This window comes from Mus pahari, chromosome 2, assembly GCF_900095145.1.
Source record: "Mus pahari chromosome 2, PAHARI_EIJ_v1.1, whole genome shotgun sequence".
NCBI classification, from domain to species: Eukaryota; Metazoa; Chordata; class Mammalia; order Rodentia; family Muridae; genus Mus; species Mus pahari.
Window position 1 is genome coordinate 161,056,420 of NC_034591.1, and position 25,838 is coordinate 161,082,257.

General features: G+C 47.3%; 1 protein-coding gene across 1 annotated transcript in view; it reads right to left on the reverse strand.

The window, feature by feature from the left end:
* Positions 1-3,134: 3,134 nt before the first annotated feature.
* The window catches only part of Tm7sf3 (transmembrane 7 superfamily member 3), a 37,586-nt gene continuing 14,882 nt past the window's right edge, over positions 3,135-25,838 (reverse strand). Inside the window, exons 2-12 of the mRNA XM_021190900.2 lie at positions 25,026-25,180; positions 22,883-23,033; positions 21,255-21,375; positions 19,423-19,594; positions 18,395-18,572; positions 13,143-13,229; positions 11,187-11,267; positions 10,197-10,349; positions 8,695-8,792; positions 6,808-6,970; positions 3,135-4,769 (exon numbers count right to left, since the gene is read on the reverse strand). Of these exons, the coding sequence (XP_021046559.1) occupies positions 4,507-4,769; positions 6,808-6,970; positions 8,695-8,792; positions 10,197-10,349; positions 11,187-11,267; positions 13,143-13,229; positions 18,395-18,572; positions 19,423-19,594; positions 21,255-21,375; positions 22,883-23,033; positions 25,026-25,180 (1,622 nt within the window). The 3' untranslated portion in view covers positions 3,135-4,506. The remainder of the gene's footprint in view (positions 4,770-6,807; positions 6,971-8,694; positions 8,793-10,196; positions 10,350-11,186; positions 11,268-13,142; positions 13,230-18,394; positions 18,573-19,422; positions 19,595-21,254; positions 21,376-22,882; positions 23,034-25,025; positions 25,181-25,838) is intronic.

A 25,838-nucleotide genomic window follows, 5' to 3' on the forward strand; every position in this document is an offset into this window, starting at 1 on the left:
GCTTTTTGGGGGGGAGGGGTAGGGAGCTGTTTGTGTCAGTGCATTTGTGCGTATGTGTGTGCATGTGTGTTTGTGCACATACATTCCTTATTCCTGTATAGTGCTGTGACTCCCCTCAATTTTTCCAAGGTCTCACCCAGTCTATAACCTGCATAGTATTTTAATTCCCTGGGACTCTAAGAGTTACAGCTCCTGCTTAGACTTCTCATAACCTCCACACTAATCTGTGTGTAACTACCAGAGACATTTCAGGCTGAAATTGCCCAAAGCCAAGCTCTTCATCCCCAAACTTCTAAAGTGTTCCCCATCCTTGCAGGGCACCTTAGACTTTAGTTTCTTTTATATCTTGCATTGAATTTGTTAGCAATCCTGCTGACAGGAACATACCTGCTAGCCCTAGTCCAAGCCACAGCAGAGTAGATAATAACATTCACCCTTAGGCCGGGCAGTGGTGGCACACACCTTTGATCCCAGCCTTTGTGTGGCTGAAGCAAGTGGATCTCTGGAGCTTGAGGCTGGCCTAGTAGACAAAATGAGTTCTAGGACACCCAGGGCTAAACCATGTCTAAAAAAACAAAGCTAAGAAATCATTGTCAGGACACTTGGTGTGGTATAAAGCAACAGAAAAACTAAAGGCCACATAATAAAAGGGTTAAGTTACACACCTACAGGGCTTGGGAGGTGGCTCAGTTGGGACAGTGCTTGCTCTACAAGTATGAGGTCCTATTCTTGTATTCCTCATATTCCTCAAACTTATACAAAAAGTACTGTGACAAAGCCTAGAATTAGGGCCTAAACAGTTCTCAGGATCTTGGGGAAATTCAGGTGGAGGCAGGCTCGGCCACATTGACTCCAGCATTCTAGTGATGAAGCTCCTTTCATTTCTTCAGCAAGCCCATGTGCTTAACCTGGTTTCCCCGGTGCTTGCTTTAAGCTGAGCCTCCTTTGCTTCCCATCTGTGTGGATACTCAAGTTGAAGATTTAAAAAACAAAACAGTGCAGTATAGGCATTCCATATATACCTCTTTATGTACTGTGAGTCTTGTTTAAATCACTAGACATTTAATAGCTCTTATTTGGAGAAGGCACTTGAGCTAGAACCTGGTAGGGCCTTGCAGTCTCTACCACAGAGCACACCCTCAGGCCAGGCCACATTCATCTTTACCCTTTAAAGGAAAGTGAAGGTGTAACCACAAATATAACTAGCCAGTCAATCTTCCCAAAACCTCATTCCCGACCCCAGAACTTACCGTACATTTCCTCTGTGTCAGAAACCTGCCTAGTTATTTTTAAAAGTGTATGTACGAACAGCTGAAATTGTACAGGAATTGTTTAAATATATATAGTTGTCTGTGCATGTGGGACACATGCTGCAGTGCACACATGCCGCGGCACACGCTCTGGAGACCAGAAGAAGATTCTGTGGTGTCAGTCCTCTCCTTCCACCTTTATGAGCTGCAGGGACTGACGTCAGGTCTCCAGATTTGAAGTCAAGTGCTGGGCCATTTGTAAATGAACCACATTTTCTTTATCCATTCCCCAGTTGAGGGACATCTAGGTTTCCAGTTTCTGGCTATTACAAATAAGGCTGCTATGAATATAGTTGAGCAAGTATCCTTGTGGTATGGTGGAGCATCTTTTGGGGTATATGCCCAAGAGCCGTATAGCTGGGCCTTCTGGTAGAACTATTTCCAATTTTCTGAGAAACCGCCAAACTGACTTCCAGAGTGGTTGTAAAAGTTTGCACTCAAATCAGCAAGGAGGAGTGTTGCTCCACACCCTCGTCAGCATCCTCTGTCACTTGAGTTTTCGATCCTAGCCATTCTGATGAGTAAAAATTTCAGAGTCATTTTGATTTGCATTTCCCTGATGACTAAGGATGTTGAATGTTCCTCTAAGTGGTACTGGGCCATTCAATCTCTGTTGAGAATTCTGTTTAGTTCTGTATTAGGGAAGATTAGATATCGGAGGTGGAGGGAGGGAGGGAACTGAGTGGGTAAGGGGGTGGGGGAGCAATGCGGGAGTTAGGAATCAGGTGTAGGGAGAGCAAACAAGAGAACAGAAATTGGTGGTGAGCAGGGGCAGGGCATCTCCAGAACCTGCTAGAGAGTCTATGGGGGTGACTAGCTGAGACTTGAAGTGGCAGGGGATATGGAGCCTGAATTGGCTGCCTCCTTATAGCCAGTCAGGACCCCCAACAACCCACACACAAAACTTTAGCCCAAAACTTGTCCTGCTTACAAGATGTGCACAAAGATGGAGCAGAGACTAAGGGAATGGCCCACCAATGACTGGCCCAACTTGAGACCCATCCCATAGGCAAGAACCAGTCCCTGACACTATTAATGATGCTCTGTTTATGCTTGCAGACAGGAGCCTAGCATAACTGTCCTCTAAGAGGTCCCACCCAGAAGCCAATGGAAAGAAATGCAGAGACCCACAGCCAAACATTAGATGGTTACATGAAGCACAGGGAGTCTTGTGGAAGTGTTGAGGGATTGAGGGACTCAAAGGGGATAGGGACTCGATAGGAAGACCAACAGAGTCAACACACCTGGACCCTCGGGGGCTCCCAGAGACTGATTCACCACCCAAAGAGCAAGCAAGCAAGGGCTGGACCTAGGCCCTCCACACACATGTGGCAGATGTGCAGCTTGGTCTCCATGTGGATCCTCTAACAAGTGGAGCAGAGTGAAGTGGGGAAGGCTTACCCTGACTCTCTTGCCTGTTTGTGGATCCTATTCCCCCAACTGGGCTGCCTGGCCTGGCCTCAGTGAGATGCTCCTAGTCCTGCAGTGACTTGATGTTCCAGGGTGTGGTGATAGCCAGAGGACCTCCCCCTTCTCTGAGGAGAATAGGGGGGTGGAGGAAGGAGCTGTGTGGGGGGAATGGGAGGAAGAGGGGCTGATACTGGGATGTAAAGTCAATAAATAATGAAAAAAGAAAAAATAAGTAAATACATTTAAATATACATAAACCATATCACCCTGGATTCCCTTCACTTCCTGTTATCCTTAAGTGAAGTTTTTAAAACAACTGTATTTTCCAGATTAACTTTATGTAAGTACAAACAAGACTGGTATAAACTCCTTGGAGACATCCTAATAAGGAGGACATAAGCATTTTTTCAAAGTAGGTATTTATTACAAAAATTATATAAATGGTATTAAAAATTATGAAAATTTACAAATATTTTGTATTCTCCCTCCAAGAAAGCATATTCTGCCTTTTATAACTGACTGGCAGTGTGTTCCGACAGTACAGAGAATAGTTCTCCAACAATCTGCACAACTAAAGTACAAGCATGTGACAGAAGCCAGAAACCCTATAGCAATTTAAAAAATTATTGCTGAAGCTAGATAGTAATAACAATAAGAATTTTCAGAAATAAACCAAATGGGGTTCATTTTATAATTTTTCATTATGTTTTAACTTCAAAACCTTTTTTCAAAGCCAGACCTGAAGACTCCACCCGCGCCCTGAAATGTCAAGGCTATAGTCATGCTGTGAAGAGACTAAGAAGCTCACCGCTGACACACCAGCGCACTGAGTCACACTGTCAGGGAAGCCAGCTCACAGCCCTGGCGGTCGTCCCTCCTTACAGAACCCATGGTGGCGGCCTTAAGAAGCAGCTTGGCTGAGTGACCCCTCTGAGCTTCGGAGCACAGGGGCTTTGATTATACAGAGCAGTCATTAGCACAACTTCACGGGGTGCTAGGAAGAAGGTCTCATTGACTTCTCTCTGACAAAATACAGTCCAGTCACCATGTAATGCAACCTAAGGAAGAAGGGTCAGCAGCCAACACTGCTTTAAATGGCCCCAACACAAAAATAGGCCAAAACAAAATGGGCTATAAATAACTTATTCATATAAAAGTTATATTATCTTTAATAAACTGAGCTATTTTAGATTACAGAAATAATTTAGTTATTTAATTTACCGCTTTAAGAACTGGCAAAACAGCAGGAAATCTACATTGCTACATGTTAGGATAGTTTGCCACAGTTTTTAAAATAAATCATTTGAATATTGAAAACAAATGAAAAGGGTTCCTGATTTTACTATAAGATGCAGCCACATATAATCAGACTGCTTTTAAGGAAAAGGGGGGCTACTTATCCATTAGTCTTGGCATTCAAGGGCCCAAATCAAATCCCTAAACTTCTACACACAAAGCAAATAAATACCCACTGCCTGCCTCCCCCTCCATTGGCTCAGACTAAGTCGTAACTGTCCAAGAAGCTACAAGAACAAAACACCAGGACTTCAAGGAGACATTTTTATTTTTTGGTGTATTTTATAAAAGACATCAATCATCTATTTATAAACCAAAGGTAACTTGTCAAGATTGTGGGAAACGAGGAAAAACATCTACAACCAACTTTTTGGAGGCTTTTCTCACCTTGTCACTTAGAATCCTCTAATTCCACTGCTGTACATCCACAGGGGCGTCACCCTGTCACCCACCCCGGCTGACCAGGGCAAGTACACTGACCCTCAGCCTCCTACAGAAGCAGGGGCGTCCTCTCTCCAGCCGGTTGTTCCTTCTGGAAGAGCTCTCTGACCCGAGCAACCCGGCCATAAAGCCTCTCTCTCAGGGGAGGGATGTGATGGCTGGGGTCCAGAATGTTGGTCACTCTGCGTTCTCGCTCTTGCTTCCATAGCTTGTAGGGATGGGGAGGGAAAGGCGGCTGCCCCCTTTCTCTTCGAATCTGAAGTGTAATTCCACTGACAGCCAGCATCCCCCACACAGCCAGGATGATGTAGTCTAAAGGAGAGAGGTACCCTTTGTACTCAGGGGACTTTGTGTTTTGGGTTGGTTTTGCTTTCAGTGTATGTCTCAAGCTATAGCCCAGACTAGCCCTAAGCGTATGGCAATCCTCCTGCCTTCTCTTGAATACCGAGATTATAGACATGAGCCATCAAGTCAGCAATTTGTGTGTAGTGTGTGCAAATGTGTGTGTGTGTGTGTGTGTGTGCAGATGTGTGTGTGTGTGCAGATTGTGTGTGTGTGTGTGTGTGTGTGTGTGTGTGTGTGTGTGTAGGCCGGCGTGGCAGCAGGTGTCCTCCTCTATTGCTCCTCTCTTGCTCTCCATCTTACTGTTTAGACAGGCAGCTTGTGCCATTGAACCTGATGAGCTAGAGCAGCTGGCCAGCAAGCCCCGCTAACGGTAGTTGCTTGTGCACACTGTCACGCTCGGCTGTTTACATAGGGGTCTGAACCTGGGTCCTCACAATGCAGAGCAAGCACCTTACCCACTGAGCCACCCGCCCCGGCCCCAACTTCTCTTTTTCTTTCTCTTTCCTTGTTCCTTTTCTCTCTTTCCTCCCTCACCCCCTTTTATTCATTTTTTTTTTAATTTTTCAAGATGGTGGTCTTAATTCCATAGTCAATTCTGACCTGGAACTCACTATGAGCCCTTGCTGGCCTCAAATTTGTGGCAATCCCCCTGCTTCAGTTTCCTGAGTGCTAGGAGTGCAGCTGTGTAGGAGCATGCCTGGTTCTGAACTGTTTAACATTTAGTGTGCACCAGCGCTTCCCCTTCACATGTTAAATGCATGTCTTCCTTTCAATTTTGGACACATGTCCAAATGCATCTTCTCACTTATAAGCCAAGGCATGAGGAGACACAACAGTAGCCTCTTCTACTACGGGCATCCAGAAAGTTGAAGCAGGGAGTGAAAGCTGGCTGTGTGGCTCCCTGGAGCTTCCATGTGCAGTGATCGCAGACATGGCTGCCCTAGCTACTCTCTACATACTCCCAGGGGGCCTGGCTGCTTACACGGATGGGACACAAGATCCCACATTCGACCAAGCATCCAACAAAGACCTAGCTCTGGAAATGTCATTGCCTGGACTGTGTGCAGACTTTCCAGTGTGTCTGCCTTGGGCTCACCCAAGCTCTTGAAGACAGCCTCTTCCCCATACCCTAGTTAAGCCCAGTAAACTCACTGCTTCTCACAGGGAACTCTGGAGGAAACACCCTTAGGTTGAGACCTTAGAAGGTCAGGGGTAGACACTGCCTAGACCCCACCCCCCAGGGAGAAAACTCTCTGAACACAAGGTCTCCACAGCTGACCTCTCATCCCAGGGGGAAGATCTTGATTGTCGTCTCTAAGTAGAGGCAAAGATTTGCCCTAAAAAAATCTTAACAGTCACAGTTGTACTGTTGCTACGTCCCAATTCTAAGACATGCTTCTCTACCATGTCTTTAAACTTGTCTGAAATCAACACCGTTTGAAAACTCTGTAAATATGTAGTGTGTTCTTTGTTTCCTTTAGAGTTAATACAAGCCACATGTTGGGGTCCACACTCAACATCTCAGGGAGGGTAGAGACAGGAGGATCAGTGTTAATTTGAGGCTAGCCTAGGCTACAGAGTGAGAACCTGTCTCCAAGACAAATTAAGATAGAAAATCAATAATGGACAGAATCTTCTAATTAAGGTAATGATTTGATCACTAATTGAAAATAAACCACATCTTCATTGAAGTGAGGAAACAAAGGGATACAGTTAATTAAATCGGGTGCGACTCTCATTGCTCACCACCCCCACCCATGGATGCCAACCACGCGGGGTACCCGTCTGAGATGGACAGGTAAGCCCAGCTAGCAAAACTCACGCAGACGTTTAGAAGGATGAGTACCCAGTACCTTAGACACCTCAGTCCTTTAGTCACTGGCAGAGCGCTCTCATGGCATCTGTACCATGGCTCCTCTTTCAGCCCCAGGTGATGCTTATGTGCCCCTGTTAGGGTGGGTGAGTTAGTCAGCACGCCTATGTAGCCATCAGTCCAGTGTCTTACCGTTGGTCTGGAAAGGCACTCCGATGAAAGCCCCTCGGAATTCTGTGTTGAGAGCTCTCCTGAGGACGTTCAGGGTGATGTAGGAGAGGCTTGTGAACATGTAACTGTTAACAGCCAACACCACGGAGTAGGAGCCCACCACTCCACAAGCCAGAATGTTCAGCTGCGGGAGAGCAGAGGAGGCAGGTGTCACCCATGGGACGAGAGCAGCCTCCATCTCTCTAGGTGGCCTCGTGCTGTCCTAGCACCGACAAGGGCTGTGGTAAAAACAGATTTCCTTGCCCACAGTGGGTCTGCTTTTTATTCTGTGAGAGTTTCATATAGTGTATTTTGATCATATCCGTTCCTGTCCTCCCCTCCCCCATAGTAGGTTCTTTTTTTTTTTTTTTTAAAGATTTATTTATTTATTATATGTAATTACACTGTAGCTGACTTCAGACACTCCAGAAGAGGGTGCCAGATCTTATTAAGGATGGTTATGAGCCACCATGTGGTTGCTGGGATTTGAACTCTGGACCTTAGGAAGAGCAGTCGGGTGTTCTTACCCACTGAGCCATCTCACCAGCCCCCATAGTAGGTTCTTAACCACGCTGTTTAAATTAGGCTGTCAAATAGGGTTGCTCAGTGGTTGAGACTACTTGCTGCTCTTGCAGGGGAGCCAGCACTCACACAGAAGTTCTCATCCATCCTTAACCATAGTTCAAAGGGATGGGACACCCTCTTCTGGCCTCCCAGGCAGGCACCAGGCACACATAATTACATGCAGCAAATCACTCAAACTACTGTGCAACAATATGGCCAGTGACACCATTCCATAAGATCCTCTGTGATGACTGTGGCCCTCCAGGTCCCTGTAGTTCACTCTGATGCCTGAACCATGGGAAAACTACCTAAGGGTGTCTGTCCTTCTTAGAATGCATCCCTGTCACTGAGTGATGCACAGCTGAACTGTAGAAAATGATCTTCCAAGAAGAAGAAGAAGGAGAAGAAGGAGGAGGAGAAGGAGAAGGAGGAGAAGGAGAAGGAGGAGAAGGAGAAGGAGAAAGAAGGAGAAAGAAGAAGAAGAAGAAGAAGAAGAAGAAGAAGAAGAAGAAGAAGAAGAAGAAGAAGAAGAAGAAGAAGAAGAAGAAGACGACGACGAGGAGGAGGAGGAAGAGGGGGAGGAGGAAGAACAACAACAACTTGCATAATAAAATCTAATCAAAGGAGCCATTCTGTAGTGGCAGCTAAAACTAAATGCCCTTTGAGTTGCTGCAGTAGAGGGAGGTGGTTTGCTCTACTCTCACAGGTGGGAGATGCTGACATTCTGAGGGACTGCGGGGCTCTTCAGATCCCTGACAGGCAGGGCAGAGCAATCGGGAAAGGGGCCACAGACAGATAATAAAGAGAGCATACTTCCTGATTCTTCATCCTCTTGACAGGAGACAAAGGCTGTAGGTTTTTCTCCCTGACAGGACCCCTTTCTGGGTGACCAGTCCAAGATGATCAGATATGTTAAAGGCTGGTTCAGAACATGCTTACCCGAAGCTAAGGCCTATCAGCTCCCCTTCCTCTGTTTAAGTTGATCAGTCTAAGTCAGTCCAAAATCAAGGGAGGAGAGCTCACCCCAGGCCAGTGCTGTGTGTGCTCTGTGTGTATGTGCTCGCAAGTGTGTGTGCGTGCGTGCATGCGTGCGTGCGTGCATGCATGCAGTTTTCACTTTCAGTACAACTTGCTTGCTTTCATCTGGGGAAAGCAGACCTGCCCTGAGACCGACACTTGGTAATCAAAGAACTTCCTCAGCACAGATAACCACAGAGCTCTCCCTAGTGAAGGAAACACACAGCACTCAATGGGGACCCCTGAAGGCTGGCAGGATGGGTCATCAGACTGCGCTGGCACACTTACGATTCTTAGGCAGCCCATGAAGATGACTGGAACAAGCAGCGCTATGCAGGAGAATGTCACCCAGAACACTCCATCATCATGAAAAACATTTAGGTTTCCTGGAAAAGCAGAGAAATCAAGAATACACAAGATGATCACAAGTTAGATTTCACTGTCTTGGAGTATGGACGAAGACACTCACAAGGCTTAAAGTGACAGCTAGGGAATATGCTGGCAGCCAGACCCACACTCCGGTTTGCATTAATGGTCAGTATAATCCATACCACCCTGTGTGTGTTTGTCTTGAGACAGGTTTCTCTGTGTGGCTTTGGCTGCCCTATAGGTGAGGCTGGCCTCGGTCTTTATATGAGGAAGCCCTGCCTCTGCTAGGATTAAAAGTGTGTGCAACCATGACCAGCTAACAGTCCGTTTTTTGTTTAGTTGGTTGGCTTTTTTTTTAAAAAAAAGATTTACTTATTTATTTTATATATATGAGTGCACTGTAGTTGTCCTCAGACACACCAGAAGAGGGCATCAGTTCTCATTACAAATGGTTGTGAGCCACCATGTGGTTGCTGGAAACTGAACTCAGGACCTCTAGAAGAAAAGTCAGTGCTCTTAACCACTGAGACATCTCTCCAACCTGACATTATCCCTTTTAAGGGCATGTTCTAGAAGGTGTGAGGGGTCTAGAGGGTGACTGGAAGAGGCTGCCATCGTCCTTGCTCTCCTGTTCATTTGCCCTGAGACTCTGGTCTGATTTCTATCTCTAGTGTGGCAAGACTTATTATTATACTGTTATATTACTATACTGTGTGGAGGCTCACCAGCCCTCTAACTCTAAGCTTTTGTAATCTTCTGTAATGAGGAGATCCCCACAGATGATATTCCAAGTTAATCCTGCAGACCCAGCCTCAGTGAGTCCACAGGCTGCTTGAGAGCCCCCTGGGGTGGGTGATGGCAAAGGGCAGGACAGAGGCAGGTCAAGAGAAGACTGGAAACAGCACCATGTTTCCAAACTCAGACCCCACCAAAATAGCACCTGGTTCATCTAGGAGACATACTGGGACTCTCCTTATTACTCAAGTTAGACTCTGAGGTTTAAAATGTTTACAAAGTAACTAGGCACAGTGGCTTACAACTGTAACCCCAGTACTCAGGATATTGAAACAAAAGGATTACTAGGAGTTGAAACCGGCCTGTACTGCAAAGTTAGACCTTGTATCAAAATACACAAAATTTAAAGTAAAATTTTAAAATAAAAATAAAGCCTCTGCTCTCCCCTATGATCCTCAACATCTACCTTAGCTGTAACAGAAGCCCATGGAGAGCTGTCCCTGAGGACATTCTAAGATCCCCAAGGAGGGCGCTCTTGGCTGGCCCTCCCCTTGGTGTCGAGCCATCTCTGCAAGTGCCTTGACTCTCCAGAAGGCAGAGATCAGCAACACACTCCAGGATCCAGATTCCTGGCCGCTCCAAAGCCCAATAAAACCCCTCACAGCCTGAGAGTCAGCATCTCCTACCCAGAGGCGTGAAGAACGTCCCAGAAGAGACGAGGAAGCCCAGCACCAGCCCCACGCACAGCATGCAGAGTGTAAGGGTCCCGAATCGCCACCAGGAGGCCACCAGAAGGAGGCCACCGAAGCTGCCGGCTACAGCGGTGAGAGCCAGGCGAACTGCACAAGGGAGAGAACACAGAGATGAGTCCGCAGGCTTCAACCTGAGCTTCGGCATAAGGCAGTCTTACGGTAGTCACCCTAGGGCTGGGGACAGGACAACTTAGTAAGGCAGGACCAAGGAAGCAAAGGTGACAACCGATCTATTAAATGTGTCGGGGCTGAGGACATGGCTCCACTGGTCGAGTGTTCACCTAACATAAGGCTCTGGGTTCCATCTGCATTCATCAGGAAGGACCAGAGGTTCAAGGTCTCCCTGTCCACAGAGCGAGTTCCTGGCCAGCCTGAGTTACACAAGCCCCTGCCTCAAGAAATAAATGAAGCTGGGGAGAGGAGAATGTGTGAGGTTCCCTCCTCCCGGGGACACTGTGTGCTGTTTTGAGGCACGGTTTTACTCTGTAGCCCAGGCTGGCCTTAACCTCAGGATGACCCTCCTTCTGCCTCTGCCCCACCCATTATGGAGTAGCAGGTACTCACTTACCCACGGTTACATCTGTCTCTATGTCTAACTGCAGAGCCACTCTGGGCTCCTGCCTCTGGTTTTGTTTCTTGAGACAAAGTTGTACACTGTAGCCCAGGCTGCTCTCAAACATGTAATCCTCCCACCTCAGCTTCCTGAGAGCTGGTTCTACAGGCACATGCCCTGGCCTGACCTCTGTTGTGCCCAGAAGAGAAAGCCGAGATGAGGAGGTGGAGCGGGTTCCAGGCATGGGTTGCCCATCACCTCGCACTTGATGCGTGATGACCCCCAGCACAGGCTAAACAGCGGAAGGCACGGTGGGTGGGGACCCAGCAGCTTCCTGTCTGAACCCCAGCTAAGCTGTCAGCTATGCTCACCATCATACTGAAGGGGTGTCAGTCTGGTGACCAGGATGTAGAAGAAGAACCCCAGGAAGATGAAGCCAATGAAGAATAAATCTAGGAGGAAATGAACCATCAGAAAACGAGCAGCGAATAAAAACCTCGTCAGGGATCCCAACCTAAGCTCATGACCCTCCTGCCTCTGCTTTCCAAAGTCTGGAGTTACAGGCATGTGCTACCACAACATGCCATTGTTTTTTCTTTTTTTTTTTTTTCCTTTTTTTTTTGGTTTTTCGAGACAGGGTTTCTCTGTGTAGCCCTGGCTGTCCTGGAACTCACTCTGTAGACCAGGCTGGCCTCGAACTCAGAAATTCACCTGCCTCTGCCTCCCAAGTGCTGGGATTAAAGGCATGCGCCACCACACCCGGCACCATTGTTTTTTCAATGTGTTTGTGTGTACGTGAGTTTGTGAGACCAGAACCGATCCCAGCCATCGCCTTTTACTCTCTGAGACACCGCTGAGGCAGATCTCTTGTCCTGCTGCTCCTTTGCCTGCCCATTTGCTGGCTCCAGAGCCTCTGGGGCTCTCCTTTCAAGACATCCCACCTTGCCTCACTGACATGCACTACCACGCCCAGCTCTTGATGGGTCCTGGGGTTTGAACTTGGGTCCTCACACACAGCCATCTCCCCAGCCCTCCGTCTTCCCTTTTGCACACAACCACCAAGTACTCTATCTAGCCTGAGCTATATTCTCGAGCCTGGGTTTTCTACTGAAAACACGTGTGTCTAATCTGAAAGGACACACTACATATTAGATAAACAAAAGCAAAGGGTAGGCCTGGTCTACAAAGTGAGTTCCAGGACAGCCAGGACTGCACAGAGAAACCCTGTCTCGAAAAAAACCAAAAAAAGAAGAAGAAGAAGAAGAAAGTAAAACGTGACTTTCATATATTCTCTTCATCCACTGACGTCCATGTAGCCTGGGCATACAGATAATTGTTTCCCACAAGTACATCTAATCTTCTCTTTATTGGGGAGTTGGTGAGGTGGGGTGGGATTCGAGACAGGTTTTCCTTGTGTAGCCCTAGCTGTCCTGGAACTCACTCTGTAGACCAAGCTGGCCTCAAACTCAGAGATTTGCCTGCCTCTGCCTCCTGAGTGCTGGGATTAAACATGTGCACCACCACTGCCCTAGGTTAATCAAGATAAATCTAATTGTGATGAGGACACAGCTCTGTAGCATCTCTCCAATTCTCCCCAGCTGTGACTGAACACCGCATCTCAACACAGCAAGTCTGGGGACTTTCCTCAGGATGGCAATTATATTCTCAGTCTGTAATCATTATGCCCTGAGGATGCACTGAAAAAGACCATGTCAGAATGAAAGGAAGAAGGTTGTGGCATCAACTCTGTCGGAACAGGCTCTCAGGCAGCACTGCCCAGGGATTACAGTTGCTGGTCACGGAGCTCAGCCTCACAACCTCTGATTCAATGTGTGTGTTCTGTCAATGAAAACCTTACATAAAAGGCAATGCAGGCATCACTGAAGTCCCATTTGCTGCCCTGTGGCACCTGCTCCATCCTGAAGCACAAACGCTCAGCACTGAACAGATCCAGGGTCACTGTTCACCACGGCCCTAGCCTGATTTCTTCAAAATCAAACCTACTGCTGCCTCCAAACCCAGGTGGCTTTCCAGTCTCCTTCATCCCTAATCTCAGCTATCCCCAGTTTGCAAGCCGTCAGAGCCATCTGGGAATCTGCCATACAACCCAACTTACGTCCCCTCTAAAGAGGAAGCTGCACTCTACTGTTGAAATTGGGAAAATTTAAAACCACTCAGCAGCTACACAGACTTTCCCACAGAAATCTGTGAACAGTGGAGACACCCTCACAGGCCCCAGCAGCAGGGGACATATCACAAAGTGCAGAATGTGGTATGGGGGAGACACACATCACGAAGTACAGAAAGGAGTGTGGGGGGGGAGGTACCTGTTTTCCAGAATCTGTGTCCAAAGAAACAAATGAAGAGCCCAAGCAGGGCAAACAAAGTGGAGAACACTTTCGTAGATACTCTTCCTTTAAATAAATAAATAAATAAATATTACTGGACAAGTGCATCTGTGTTAATTAATAAGCAATGCAGGGAAGGTTGGAAGGTATAGTGGCTTAAGAATCACATGATCATGGCTCCTAAAAATATCCTTGTTCCCTAAGGAGTGAATCTATGCAGGCAGCTACCAGCAACGGCTGGGGGCTTTTTATAACAAGGAGAACCAGACAAATACACGCTCCTGACAAAGGCGCTCCATGCTACTTATGGTGTTCCTTTAGGAACAAAATACTAGAGCATGTACCTAAAACAAGTCGTTTCTTCAGCAAATAAACTGCAGAGGAAAAAGTGGGCGCCCCAGTTAACAGAAACTCATGAACCCTGGGTAGACACCTCATCTGCATCCCGACTCTGCACACAATGGTGATGTGTGCCTTCAAGCCTAGCCCAGGGAGGCTAAGGCAGGAGGAGCGAGCGCTTCACAGTCAAGGCCAACTGTGCTCCATGGTCATTTCCAAGTCAGCCTGAGAGTCTCACAAAAACTGAACAATGGAGGCTGGAGGTACAGCTAAGTGGGTAAGAGCACTGTTGCTTTTACAGAGGACGAAGATCCGATTCCCAGCACCCAACCACCTATAACTCCAGCTCCATAGGATACAATGCCCTCTTCTGGCCTCTGCCTGCACTGCACTCACAGACTATACAGGGCACACACAGACAAAACATCTATGTGCACAAAATAAAAGTAAATTAATCAGTCATTTGTTTCAAAAAAAAAAAAATACCCCTTATCAAGAGGAAACCTGCTCACCAAATTCACCTTCCTTGGAAACCCTCAAAATGAGCATAAGGAAATCATCCTTGAGTAAGAACAGACCTACACACTCTGGGTCAGATGCACCAGGAGCTTACGTGAAAGCACAGGACATGCATTTAAACAACAAATGTGAACCATGGTCGGTCCACAGATCTACTCTTCTGATCTCACAGAACTATGGAGCGAAGATTAAAGTGTGTATTCTGCTTCCGATGGTGGGTGACCGTCACCCAAAACACAGGGCTGGTGGGTGGGTGACTGTCACCCAAAACACAGAGCTGGTGGCCTATTCCACCTTGCTTTCCTTCAAATACAAAACCTGGGGTCTGGGAAGATAGCTTAGTTAATAAAATGCCTTCTAAGCCCGAGATCCACATCCATGTGAAAAGTTGGGTGTGGCAGTGAATGCCTCCCAATGCTGGGCAGTGTGGAGGGAGGAGCCCTGAGGCATGCTGGCCAGCCGATCCAGCCAAACTAGAGACTTCCAGGTACAGTGAGAGACTGCCTCAAGAGAGGATGTGAAGGACAAAGATGTCCAGCATCAACCCCTGGCCTCTGCATGCACACACATGTATGTACACATGGACACTGTCTTAGATACTTTTCTATTCCTATGAGAAGGCATCGTGACCAAGCAATGTATAAAATAAAGCATTTAATTGGGGGCTTCCTTACAGTTTCAGAGGTAATTTCATGACCATCATATCATGGTGGGAAGCAGGACAGACAGGCTTGACTTGAGCATGGGTAGCTGTGTTTGAGTCAGGTGGGAGTCTTTGTGTGAACACACACTACTCAGGTTATAGAACCGTCTCCTGGACCCCGTGTCACATCCTTGCAAAGTTTAGTTTCAAAAAAAAAAAAAATCTGACAACTCCAGTAAACTAGAATTGCCTCCCCCAACCCGCCGGCCGCCATTATCTGATGGCACCAAATGTCCGACAGGGTCCCTCACCCCCTGCCCCCCAACCCAAAGTGACATCTCAGAGTGACTGATCTCTCTTGAGCAAGAATCCTGACACTGCCCCTTTTACATTGCCAATGGCCAATGACTGGGCACCGGGCAAGCCACTTAAAAGAGTTGTGCAGGTAGGACAGAGAGAGGAACAGGACAGAATTGACATGACTTGGGGGTATAAGAATGGGACACAGGAGTGGCAGGGAAATAAAACCAACCAGCCATGTGAGATTTCAGGTAAGTGGCCCCTGGCTACTTCTCCAATTGGGCCTGTGGTAGCAGGGAAAAATTTAGGAGTGTCCAGCCTTTGAGGTAGCCAAGGAATTTTAAAGTAAGTGTGTGTGTGTGTGTGTGTGTGTGTGTGTCTTTCTTTCATTGGAGGATCCATGGGTGGGTACACCTATGTGATCTGTGGGAGCACAAAGCGGGGTAAGCAAGACCTCATGGCGACATAGGCTGTCTTTAGAGCTGAGCCCTCTATCTTCCCCACTGCAAATTCTCACTGTGGTGGCATCCTGACGTCCTAATTGTAAGAGCCCCGTCTTATCATAGCGTTCCTCGTGACTTTACCATGAGTCATAGGAGACAGGATGTACCTCTCAGAGGTACAGCTGTCATGTGGTGCTTTCCCAGCATGCACAGGGCCTACCTTAATCCTCAGCACTACAGAATAAATGACTGAGGAAGGAAAGTGTTGAGACATGGTCTCATGTAGCCCAGGCTGGCCTCAAACTTTCTATGTAGCTGCTGGCTCCCCCACAACCAATGGATGCTTCTTTAGAAGGTAGCTCCTTGTAAGAGCTCCTGAACTTTCTCCACACCCTGTCCTGTATGCCCGCTGGCACCTATGAGCTCCGTGCTGCGAAGCCAGTGGTCACTTTTCAACAGAGCTTACTCATCCTCAGCTTTAACCCAGACGACACATTTCTCTTTGAAATGCTTTCTCACACTGTCTTCATGAGACATGTCTTTCTCTCCCCTCTCCCATCAATCCTGCTCTCTCAGCCACAGTAGCAGGATCTTTCAGGGCTTGTTCTCAGGATTAATTCCCTTTTCCATGTTCTCATGCCAAACGGGAAGCCATCTCCACTGTGGATGTGCATCTTGAGTGACATTCTCCAATCCTAGTCCTCCCCAACATTAGCTGACCATCCAACCAACTATGGACTGAAATCTCAATGAGAACACTCCAGGGGGCTCTCAAACTGCCACAGCCCTTCCCCACTAGTGAACAGCAGCTCTCCTATAGTGGCTCAAGCTAACAACTTGTCTTAGTTTCATTTCCTGTTGCTGGGACAAAAGCAACTTAACCCTGAAAAATGCAACTTAAGAGCATTTATTCTGACTCACAGTTCAAAGATGAACTCCATTGTTGTAGGGAAATCCCAGTAGCATGGAGAACTAGTTCACACTACATCCATAGTGAAGAAGCAAAGGTTTCACAAATACTTAGCTAGCTCAGCTCACTCTCTCCGCTTTACACAGTCCAGGTTCCCTGTCCAGGGAATGGTCCCACCCATGAATGTGAGTGTGTAACTTACCCTCAGGTGACAGAAACAGTGCAGACACAGCAAAGAAGGAGAAAAGTAAACAGCACTGTACAGCAACTAACACTGAGAGTAAGGGAGGAGTGTGTGCAACTTTTTCATAGTAGTTGTGCATCTTTTCTGTAAAATTATTTCAAAATAAGTATGAATCAGGGTGTATGTGTGTACTGGATAGCTTTGTGTCAACTTGACACAGCTGGAGTTATCACAGAGAAAGGAGCTTCAGTTGGGGAAATGCCTCCATGAGATCCAGCTGTAAGGCATTTTCTCAATTAGTGATCAAGGGGGGAGGTTCCCTTGTGGGTGGTGCCATCTCTGGGCTGGTAGTCTTGGGTTCTATAAGAGAGTGGACTGAGCAAGCCAGGAGAAGCAAGCCAGTAAAGAACATCCCTCCATGGCCTCTGCATCAGCTCCTGCTTTCTGACCTGCTTGAGTTCCAGTCCTGCATCCTTTGGTGATCAACAGCAGTTTGGTGAAATGTAAGCCAAATAAACCCTTTCCTCCCCAACTTGCTTCTTGGTCATGATGTTTGTGCAGGAATAGAAACCCTGACTAAGACAATGTGTGAGCATGTGGACATGCATGTGCACACACACACACACACACACACACACGCACATGCACGCACACAGGTCTCATGACCTCTCCATTGAAATCCTACATCACAGTATCCCTCACCTATCTCACTTCAAGAAGTCTTGTGATCCCATCAGAGTCTAAGATGGATCAGGGCGCCCTTTGGTCAAAACCTTCCAGTGCTTTCTACGTCCTCCAGAAGAGAAGTTAGAGCTAGAGCCTACTCTGACTACAAGGCTGGCCTGGAGCCACCAGGCTGCACTCTGTTCTCACACTTCCTGTCACTGTTCCTGTTCTCACTGCTCTGCCTCAGACCTCAAGGCAGTCGCCCAGAAACAGGACTTAGTGTGGCTGTCCCCCCTGCCTGGCACATACCCAGATGCAAGGCCTTCACCAACCCTCTCACCTCAGACTTTTCCCAGACTGGCCCCCCTTCCTGCTCTGCCTTTCTCCCTCATACTCATTAGTTTCTCAAATGTTATGTTTTATAAATACACCAGCCCCATCCTAGCTCCCTCACTACACATATATGTGTATCATATGTGGTGGGGAAATGGGTACCACCAGCCACGTACCCAGTGTTCAGCTCTGAGTTTTGTGTACTCAGATATTCTATTGCCTTGCATGGAGGATATGATACGACGACTTCTTTTTAGATATATTTATTTTATGTGTATGGGTGTTTTACTTATGTCTGTGAACCATGTGCATGCCTGGTGTGGTGGCCCAGGCAGTATTAGAAGCTATGGCCTTGTTGGAGTGGGTGTGTCACTGTGGGCGTGGGCTTTAAGGCCCTCATTCCAGCTGCCTGGAAGTCAGTCTTCCACTAGCAGCCTTCAGATGAAGATTTAGAATTCTCAGCTCCTCCTGTCAGGACACTGCCCCTGCCTGGATGATAATGGACTGAACCTCTGAACTTGTAAGCCAGCCCCAGCTAGATGTTGCCCTTATAAGAGCTGCCTTGGTCATGGTGTCTCTTCACAGCAGTGAAGCCCTAAGACACCTGGTGTTCTTGGAGGTCAGCAGAGGGCATCAGATACCAGGAACTGGAGTTATACATGGTTGTGAGCTGCCATGTGAGTGCTGGAACTGAACCTTGGTCCTTTGCAACAAGTTCTCTTAACTAGTGAGCCATCCCTTCAGCCCTAATGTGGGATCTTACCAATGGCAACTAGTGACTGAGTGAATGAAAGCTAGACAAAGCATTTTGAACAACCCTACGTTCTTCACTAGTGAAAAATCAAGCTGCAAAGCCAAGGTTGAGTCTGGCCTAGTTTAAGTCTACATACTCACCAGGAGAAATACAGTTACTATCAACTGACTCAAAGCTGCAGGCGTATGTGTGCACGGGCACATAAGCAGCAGAAGTATTGAGGAACGGATCCCAAACGATGACATTATAGATGACTCCTTGTCCCGGGAGGGAAGAGAAGGACATGGCTGTTTTATCGTCAGCTGTTAGGGTGACCACCTAAAGCCAAACATAACAAGTGGTGTTGATGGGCTTTTAAAGCTGTGATCACCTGCACAAGACCTACACGAAACCATGCAAGTCAGCAGTTCAGTACAGAGTCCCCAGGAGCTACTGGCAGCTGATGCCTTCTGGGGAAGGAAGAGTCAGTTTCCCTTTTTAAAAGATTGTGTGAGTGTGGGTGCCCATCAGTCCAGAGGAGGGAGTCAGATCCCTGAGAGCTGAAGTTACAGGCAGTTGTGAGCCACCTGAAATGGGAGCTGGGAGCTGAATCCAAGTCCTCTGCAAGAGCAGCAAGTGCTCAACACCTGAGACATCTTTCCAGCCCTGAGAGTCGGTTTTCTTTAAAAATGTGGCCCCTGGCAGGCCGACCACACTCCACTGGACACTCTTACTCGTGAGTATTATGAGAAGCATGAACTAGACTCAGTGAAATATTTGAAACAACAACAACAACAAGAAGAAGACAGAAGACAGGAAATTGGAGGGAGTTAGGAGGGGTGGATGTGGGAGGAGTTACAGGGAAGAGTTTGGAGTGAATATGATCAGAATACATTGCATTCATGTATGAATCTCAAAGAAGCAATAAAACATGCGATAAATACTAATACCAGTGTATACACCCTTCAGCAGTTTCTCAGTTTTTACACCTTCCCATTACACTTACCAGAAGTTCTTATCTAAACTGCTAAAGTATACAAAAAAGTATCATCTACTTCTTTTCCTGCCTCGGGATGACGAGGTCACAGATATGGCAGCAATCAAAACAAAACTGACTTGCCTCTCCCCAAAGGTTAACTCACTTCCGAGCACCCAAACTAGCCACATGAGCTGTAAGAACCAGACTCACCTTGATGGCACTGGCCTTCACCTGAGCCACCTGGGCCATCCTCTGAAGATGATGGAGCAGAGAGGCCTCCGTGAGGTCGCCCTCGGGCAGGAAGTATTGGTACACGTCATAGCGCAGCCTCCACCTGGACTCATGGCCCGTGCTCACATCACACGGTGGGGGCTCTGCAGTCCTAAAGATAACCACAGCTCAGCATCAGCATCAACCTCTTGTGGCTCAAGCCCTGTCCATGAAAAGGAGCCAGAGCTATCTTCAAACTTCTACAGGCACAATCCCAGCTGTGCAGCTGTGAGTCTAAGTGTCACTCTAGAGAAAGCAGCACACAGAGATAGGCTGGGTTTCATTTCCTATCCCTGCCTCCAGTGTGACGGGACTATAAATTGGCTGTGGGAGATAATCAGTCAGGTCCTGAGGGGGAACCCTCCTGAGTGGGATCGGCACCCTTATAGAAACGGCCTCAGGCAGCTCTCAGACAATCTTCTCTTCTCATAAGGACACAGTAAGAAGCCTGCAGGAGCCCCCCACCGGAGCCCAAAGGTGCTGCACCTGGAAGCGATAGGAGGAGCCTTCAGGGTGTGGTGCATGGCTGTGGTGCTAGAACTTGGGAGCCAGAAGGAGAATGAATGCCAATTCAAGGCCAGTGAACATAGTCTACATGGAAACTCCCAAGAAAACCAGTGGCACATGTACAGAAGTGAATAAATACCTGTCAGTATGTAAATTACTGTTATCCACATCCATCCAAGTAGATTTTGGTTCAGGTTTTCATTCTTAATCTAAAAATCCAAAACCTGAGGGGCTGGAGAGATGGCTCAGCAGTTAAGGGCACTGACTACTCTTCCAGAGAACCTGGGTAAAAATCTCAGCACCTACATGGCAGCTCACAACGGTCTGTAACTCCAAGATCTAACACCCTCACACAGATATACATGCAGGCAAAACACTAACATATATAAAATAAAAATAAATTTTAAAAATCTGAAACCTGAAACTGTTCAGGCTCCACTCTGATATTTGACATTTCATATTTGTTAGATTTGGGGTTTTCAGATTACGCATGTTCAACCATTAAGGTCTACACAAATTTCAAACACCTCTGGCCCCAGATGTTTCAGATAAAGGATGTCTAGCTTATTCTTTACAAGGGCAGCACTGGCTGACTGTTATGCACACACACAGAAGTCAATGTGGTTAAAAGAAAAAACAGATTCTGGCATGAGTCAGGCCCACAGCGATGACACCTTTCCTATTTGACATTGTGTTATGTGGTTAAAAAGATTTGATTTTATTTGTGTGTGTACACTTGTGAGTGTGGGTACCCATGGAATCCAGAAGAGAGAGTTTAACCTCAAAGGTCTCAGAAAACCTCTCTGTAACATAAAAGCAGCTCACAACCACCTGTAACCTCAGTTCCGAGGCTTCCGCACCTCTAGCCCAAGTGCACACACTCACACACACACACTTTGGGATAGCATTTGAGATATAAATAAAGAAAATAGCTGATTAAAAAAAAGTTTAAAAAAATGATAAAAATAAATCTTCAAAGCAGAAAACTAAGATGCACTTCTAAGCTCACAGCAGGCTTACACCACACCTGTCTCTTCAACTGATGAATCCGTAGAGGCTAAGGAGACATATACTTTATTCTTTATTCTTTATACTTTATTCAGTATAAAGAATACTGGCACCGAGGTTTAAAATATGCTGCCCCCCAAATAAGAAACAATTCCACATTGCTATAGAAGTGACGGCTGTGAGGCAGTTTGCTGGTCCCTCTCTACAATCACGAGAATCCTAAAAGCAGCTTTGGCAGGGCAGGGTCGCCAACCTACCTTGCATAGCCTATGTTTGCTGGTGCAAACTTGATAGTTGTCTCAAAAAAATTATAGTCCAAATAGATGTTGGGATCGATCTCTAAATCAAACTCCAAATTGCAGCCTCCAGGAACGGGATCTGCATGGAAAATGGTGAGATTAGTAACGCAAGAGTCCTTTTCATGTTCCAGGAAAACAGTCCACAAAGCCGGGTCAGCACTTCCGCTGTCCGGTGACTGAGGTTAGAAGGGTTCGGTTCCCTCATGCCTTTTCCCCTCAAACCATCTCTTTCAAACCCCGCACTACATGCACTTCACCACTGAGCTGGTCACCACCCGGCCCCACTCCCAAGCTCCAGCAGCCTCACTTCCCTCACACAACTTCGCTTGGCCATCACTGTGAGCTGACTCTCTCCCAGTGCTGCCTGGACCGGAGGCTAACGAACACCCCTGGCTCGCCACTCCTCTTTCATTTGGACACCGCTGGTTATGTCTTTGGACTTTCCTAGCATTCACTATTCCACACTACTGGCTCAGGCAGGTGTTCTAGGCATTCCTCTTACCTCCAGGTACCTCCTCAGCTGTCACCATCACCCAGGTACCGTGCTTGACACACGCTCAGCACTAGGAAACGGTCGCGTTCCCCCAGGTACCTCCACTCTCATGCATGGCCTTGGCTTCGAAACCTGCTGTCTATCTAATCTTGTTCTTTTACTCCAGGCCAGCATTCTACGGCGTGCTTCCAATGAGATGTCCTACGAGCATCTCAGACTCACTGTGCCCTCACAGGAGTCACTACTGACTCCATCCTACCCCATGAAAGGGCCAGCCCCACATCTAAACCTACTGTGCAGCACAATCTCTGAGCTGTACAAACAGGAGGCCCAGGTTCCTCCCTGGTAGCGTGTAGCCGAGGCCCCTCCCTGGTAGCATGTAGCCGAGGCCCCTCCCTGGTAGCGTGTAGCCACTGTGCCTTGTTGGTTGCCCTCCCCAGGCCTGGCTCAGCACCTGCATTCAGACCCCACTTTTCACTTCCCTCGTAGTCGTCAGGCTCCATCCTGGCTCAGCTCTTTCTTCTTCATGTAGCTCAGGCTAGCCTTCAACATGCCACAGAGCTGGCTCTGACCTGTTAGTCCTCTTGCTGGATTATTGGCACGTGCCACAATGGCCAACTTTACACGGTGCTGGAGATGGAACCCAGGGTGTGACACATACTGGGCAAGCACTGACCAACCAAGCTGCATCACCAGCTCCTCTGTGATCAGCTTTCTAAAGATGAAATGGACGACGTTGCTCCCCTCTCAAACTCTATGCTTTCTCTGAACCCACCTTAGCAATGCTGCGTGCAAACTGTGTTCAAGGCTCTTTGCTTTCTGGCTCAGGACATACCCACTGCCCACCACTCTCCAAACCCTGCACCTTACTTAGGATAAGCCTACTGCTTCCTCTGCCCACAATAACAAGGAATGAACTCTCCGAGTCACAGCATGAGCTTCCCATCCCACTAGTTCTCCGCCCCCTTCACAGTGAAACACTCTGATTCAACAAACTACACCCGTAATAAACAATTTTACCAGGGTAATGTTCTTTAGGATTCCACAAACAGATGAAGCTCATACTCACGGATTACCTTGGAGAGGGAATTACCTCTTTCTGAGTAGGAGAGTGTAACGGCCACACTTTGGACAGGCTTGGTATCTTCCGTCTTCAAGTACCAAGTACACACAGTCTGCTCACGTTTAAGACTGAAGACCAGCCCTCTGTCGTTGCCTGTTCCTGACACATTGGGATGGAGCGTCTGCATTTGGGAAGCAAAGCCACCATGGAAATTGACTTGAGAAATCACATCCACTGCAGAGCTGCCCAGTATGCACTGCTCCCTCCAAATCCTCTCAGAACAAAAAAGGGAAAATTCCTCAAGGGGGTTTCATCTCTGTGTTCTAACATCCACACCTTCACACTGGAGAATTCTCTAAACATATCACTGGGGGCTGGAGTGATGGCTTTAGTGGTTAAAAGAGTGCCAGTTGCCCTTCCAAAGGACCTGGGTTCAGTTCCCAACATCCACATGATGGCTTACAACAGTAAGTAAGTAATTCCAGTTCCAGGGGATCTGATACCCTCTTTAGTCTACACAGGTACTGGGCACATATGTGATACACACACATACATACTGGTAAAACACCCATACAAAAGAAATAAGGTATTGCCCTTTATCCCTCTCCAACTTATTATTTAATTTACATGTTTAGATTTATTACTTGTCTCATTTTAGGTATACAAGTGGTTTGCCTGCATGTGTGAATGGACACCACATGCATGCTGGGTGGCTCAGAGGTCAGATCTCCTGGAACTAGAATTATAGATGGTTATGAGCTGCACAGTGAGTGCTGGGAACTGAACCCAGGTCCTCTCCAAGAACAAGTCCTCTTAACCGCTGAGTCACCTCCCCATCCCCTGCAGATGACTTAAGACATGTCTCTCACTGAACCTGGAGCTCAATGCTCACTGATTGGCTAGGCTGATTAGCCAGTTGAGCCTTATTTCTACCTCCCCAGACCTAATGAAACAAACCCGCACCGGGCCAGGCTGGATTTTGGCGTGTGTGTGTGTGTGTGTGTGTGTGTGTGTGTGTGTGTGTGTGTATGTGCATGTGTATGCATGCGTGTGTGTGTGAGTGGTTTGTTTGTTTGTTTTGGCGTGTTTTAAGGATCAAACTCAGGTCCTATAGACTGGGCCTTCTCCTCAGCCCTCAGCTTCCATTCCTTAATACCAAGATACCAGAGGTCAGGGTGTAGACTAGTGGTAAAACACTCGAGTCCGATGGCCTGGATTTTATTCCCAGCTTAATATGGGAAGAAAATAAAACAAAACAAACAAAAGCAAAGAAACAAACAAAACCTCTATGACTTGTACATTGAATTTTCCAAGCACTACAGTTCAACTGAGTTAAGACTTACTCTGTCCTGCCCTGAGGCTAACAAGACAAAACCAGAGCTCTGGCCCCAAAGAGTTCAGTTTAAAAAAAGCGCTTGTTTTAAAGATGTGTTTAATGACTTACTTTTAACTTATGAGTAACAATGTTTTTGCCTGTATGCATTTCTGTACCCCATACATATGCCTGGTTCCTATGGAGGCCAGAGGAAGATTCAGAGCCTCTGACACTGGAGTTAGGAATAGTTGTGACTTGCTGTGTGGGCGCTGGGGACCAAACCCAGGACCTCTGCAAGAGCTGCACGTGTTCCTTAACCACTGAACCATCCCGCTGGAAACCTTTTCTCCTTGGAGGCAAGCATTCACCTAGGTCAGGTCGTCTCTGCCTCACTTTGCAGTGGAAGCTAGCCCTAACGCTCTTGCTTCCACAACCAGAACGCTCTCTTAAAGCTAAGAGAGTAAGAAGGAAAAATGTACCAGGTGAGTTTCAACTTGGCAAGCCTCAAAGCAAGCAGCTTTACCTACAGAGTCAGTGGGCTTCAGAGAACCCATTGCCATGGCAACCAAAAATCAAACAGAAGACCAAGGACGCCACTGGCCATCAGAAAGGACAGAAGAAAGAGCTCTGCTGGCCACAGTCATTTCTAGAACCCTGTGTAGCTCTGTTCGCCTGCATAGTCTGAGAGTCAAGGGAACCGAGGGCAGCCCAGGCGCCGAGATCGTGCAACTATAAAGATGGCAGAAACCTTACTGCATGGAGACCAGGCCCACTCACACACAGACATCAAATTCTCTAACACACAAGACTCAACATTATAGAGATGCTCTTTTTACTGGAGCAATGCTTTGCACTTACCTTAGAATATGAAACCGTGGTATTCTGATACTGTGAGTGTATTTGGAAAAGAAGAAAGGTCACATTGCTTGAAATATGGCGCAGGACGGCCTCCTCCGGAAAGGACTTGCTGAGCACAAAGTATGTAAACTTTCCCACAGAAAACTCAAGGAAACCTACAATGAGAAAAGTTTCTCATTACAGCATTGTACCTCTAGCATCAATTTGTGGAAATCTCATTCATAAGCTTATGCACAGTGCTAATTTAACCCTCAGAAAACCCCTGGAGAGTCAGGTTAGGTGGTACAAATAAGGTGGTGCTATCTCAGCACTTGGGAGGCTAAAGCACAGGGATCTATGTGAGGACCTGGCCAGCCTGGAGTACAAAGATCAGGACCCTGTTGGTGTCTGGGTGATGTGAAACGTTAGAGCTGAAGCCTAGTCAGACGAAGCCACCATGGTCCCGATGCCACCGTGGTCCCGATGCCACCGCGGTCCCGATGCCACTGCAGTCCTGATTCACGACAGCCATAGTCACCTGCTCCAGGCCTGCACAAGGCCAGCCCTGTGAACAGTCCATCACAGGTAGCAGAGGGGCTCTCAGGCTCAATCCTTCCTGCTGAGCTGTGACCACTGACAGACTCAAGGGATGTTACTGTCTTCAGTCATAGCTCTACTGCGCCCACCAGTCTCCAACGGGGAGTATCAATCCAAGTATGAAAATGACAAACAATTTATTCATTTTTTTAAAGTGACCTTGTCTCGAAAGCAATGCAAACGTGCGGTCTGACCTGTCGGCGGTGGTGGGACACTTTGCCTGGCCCTCAGGGACAG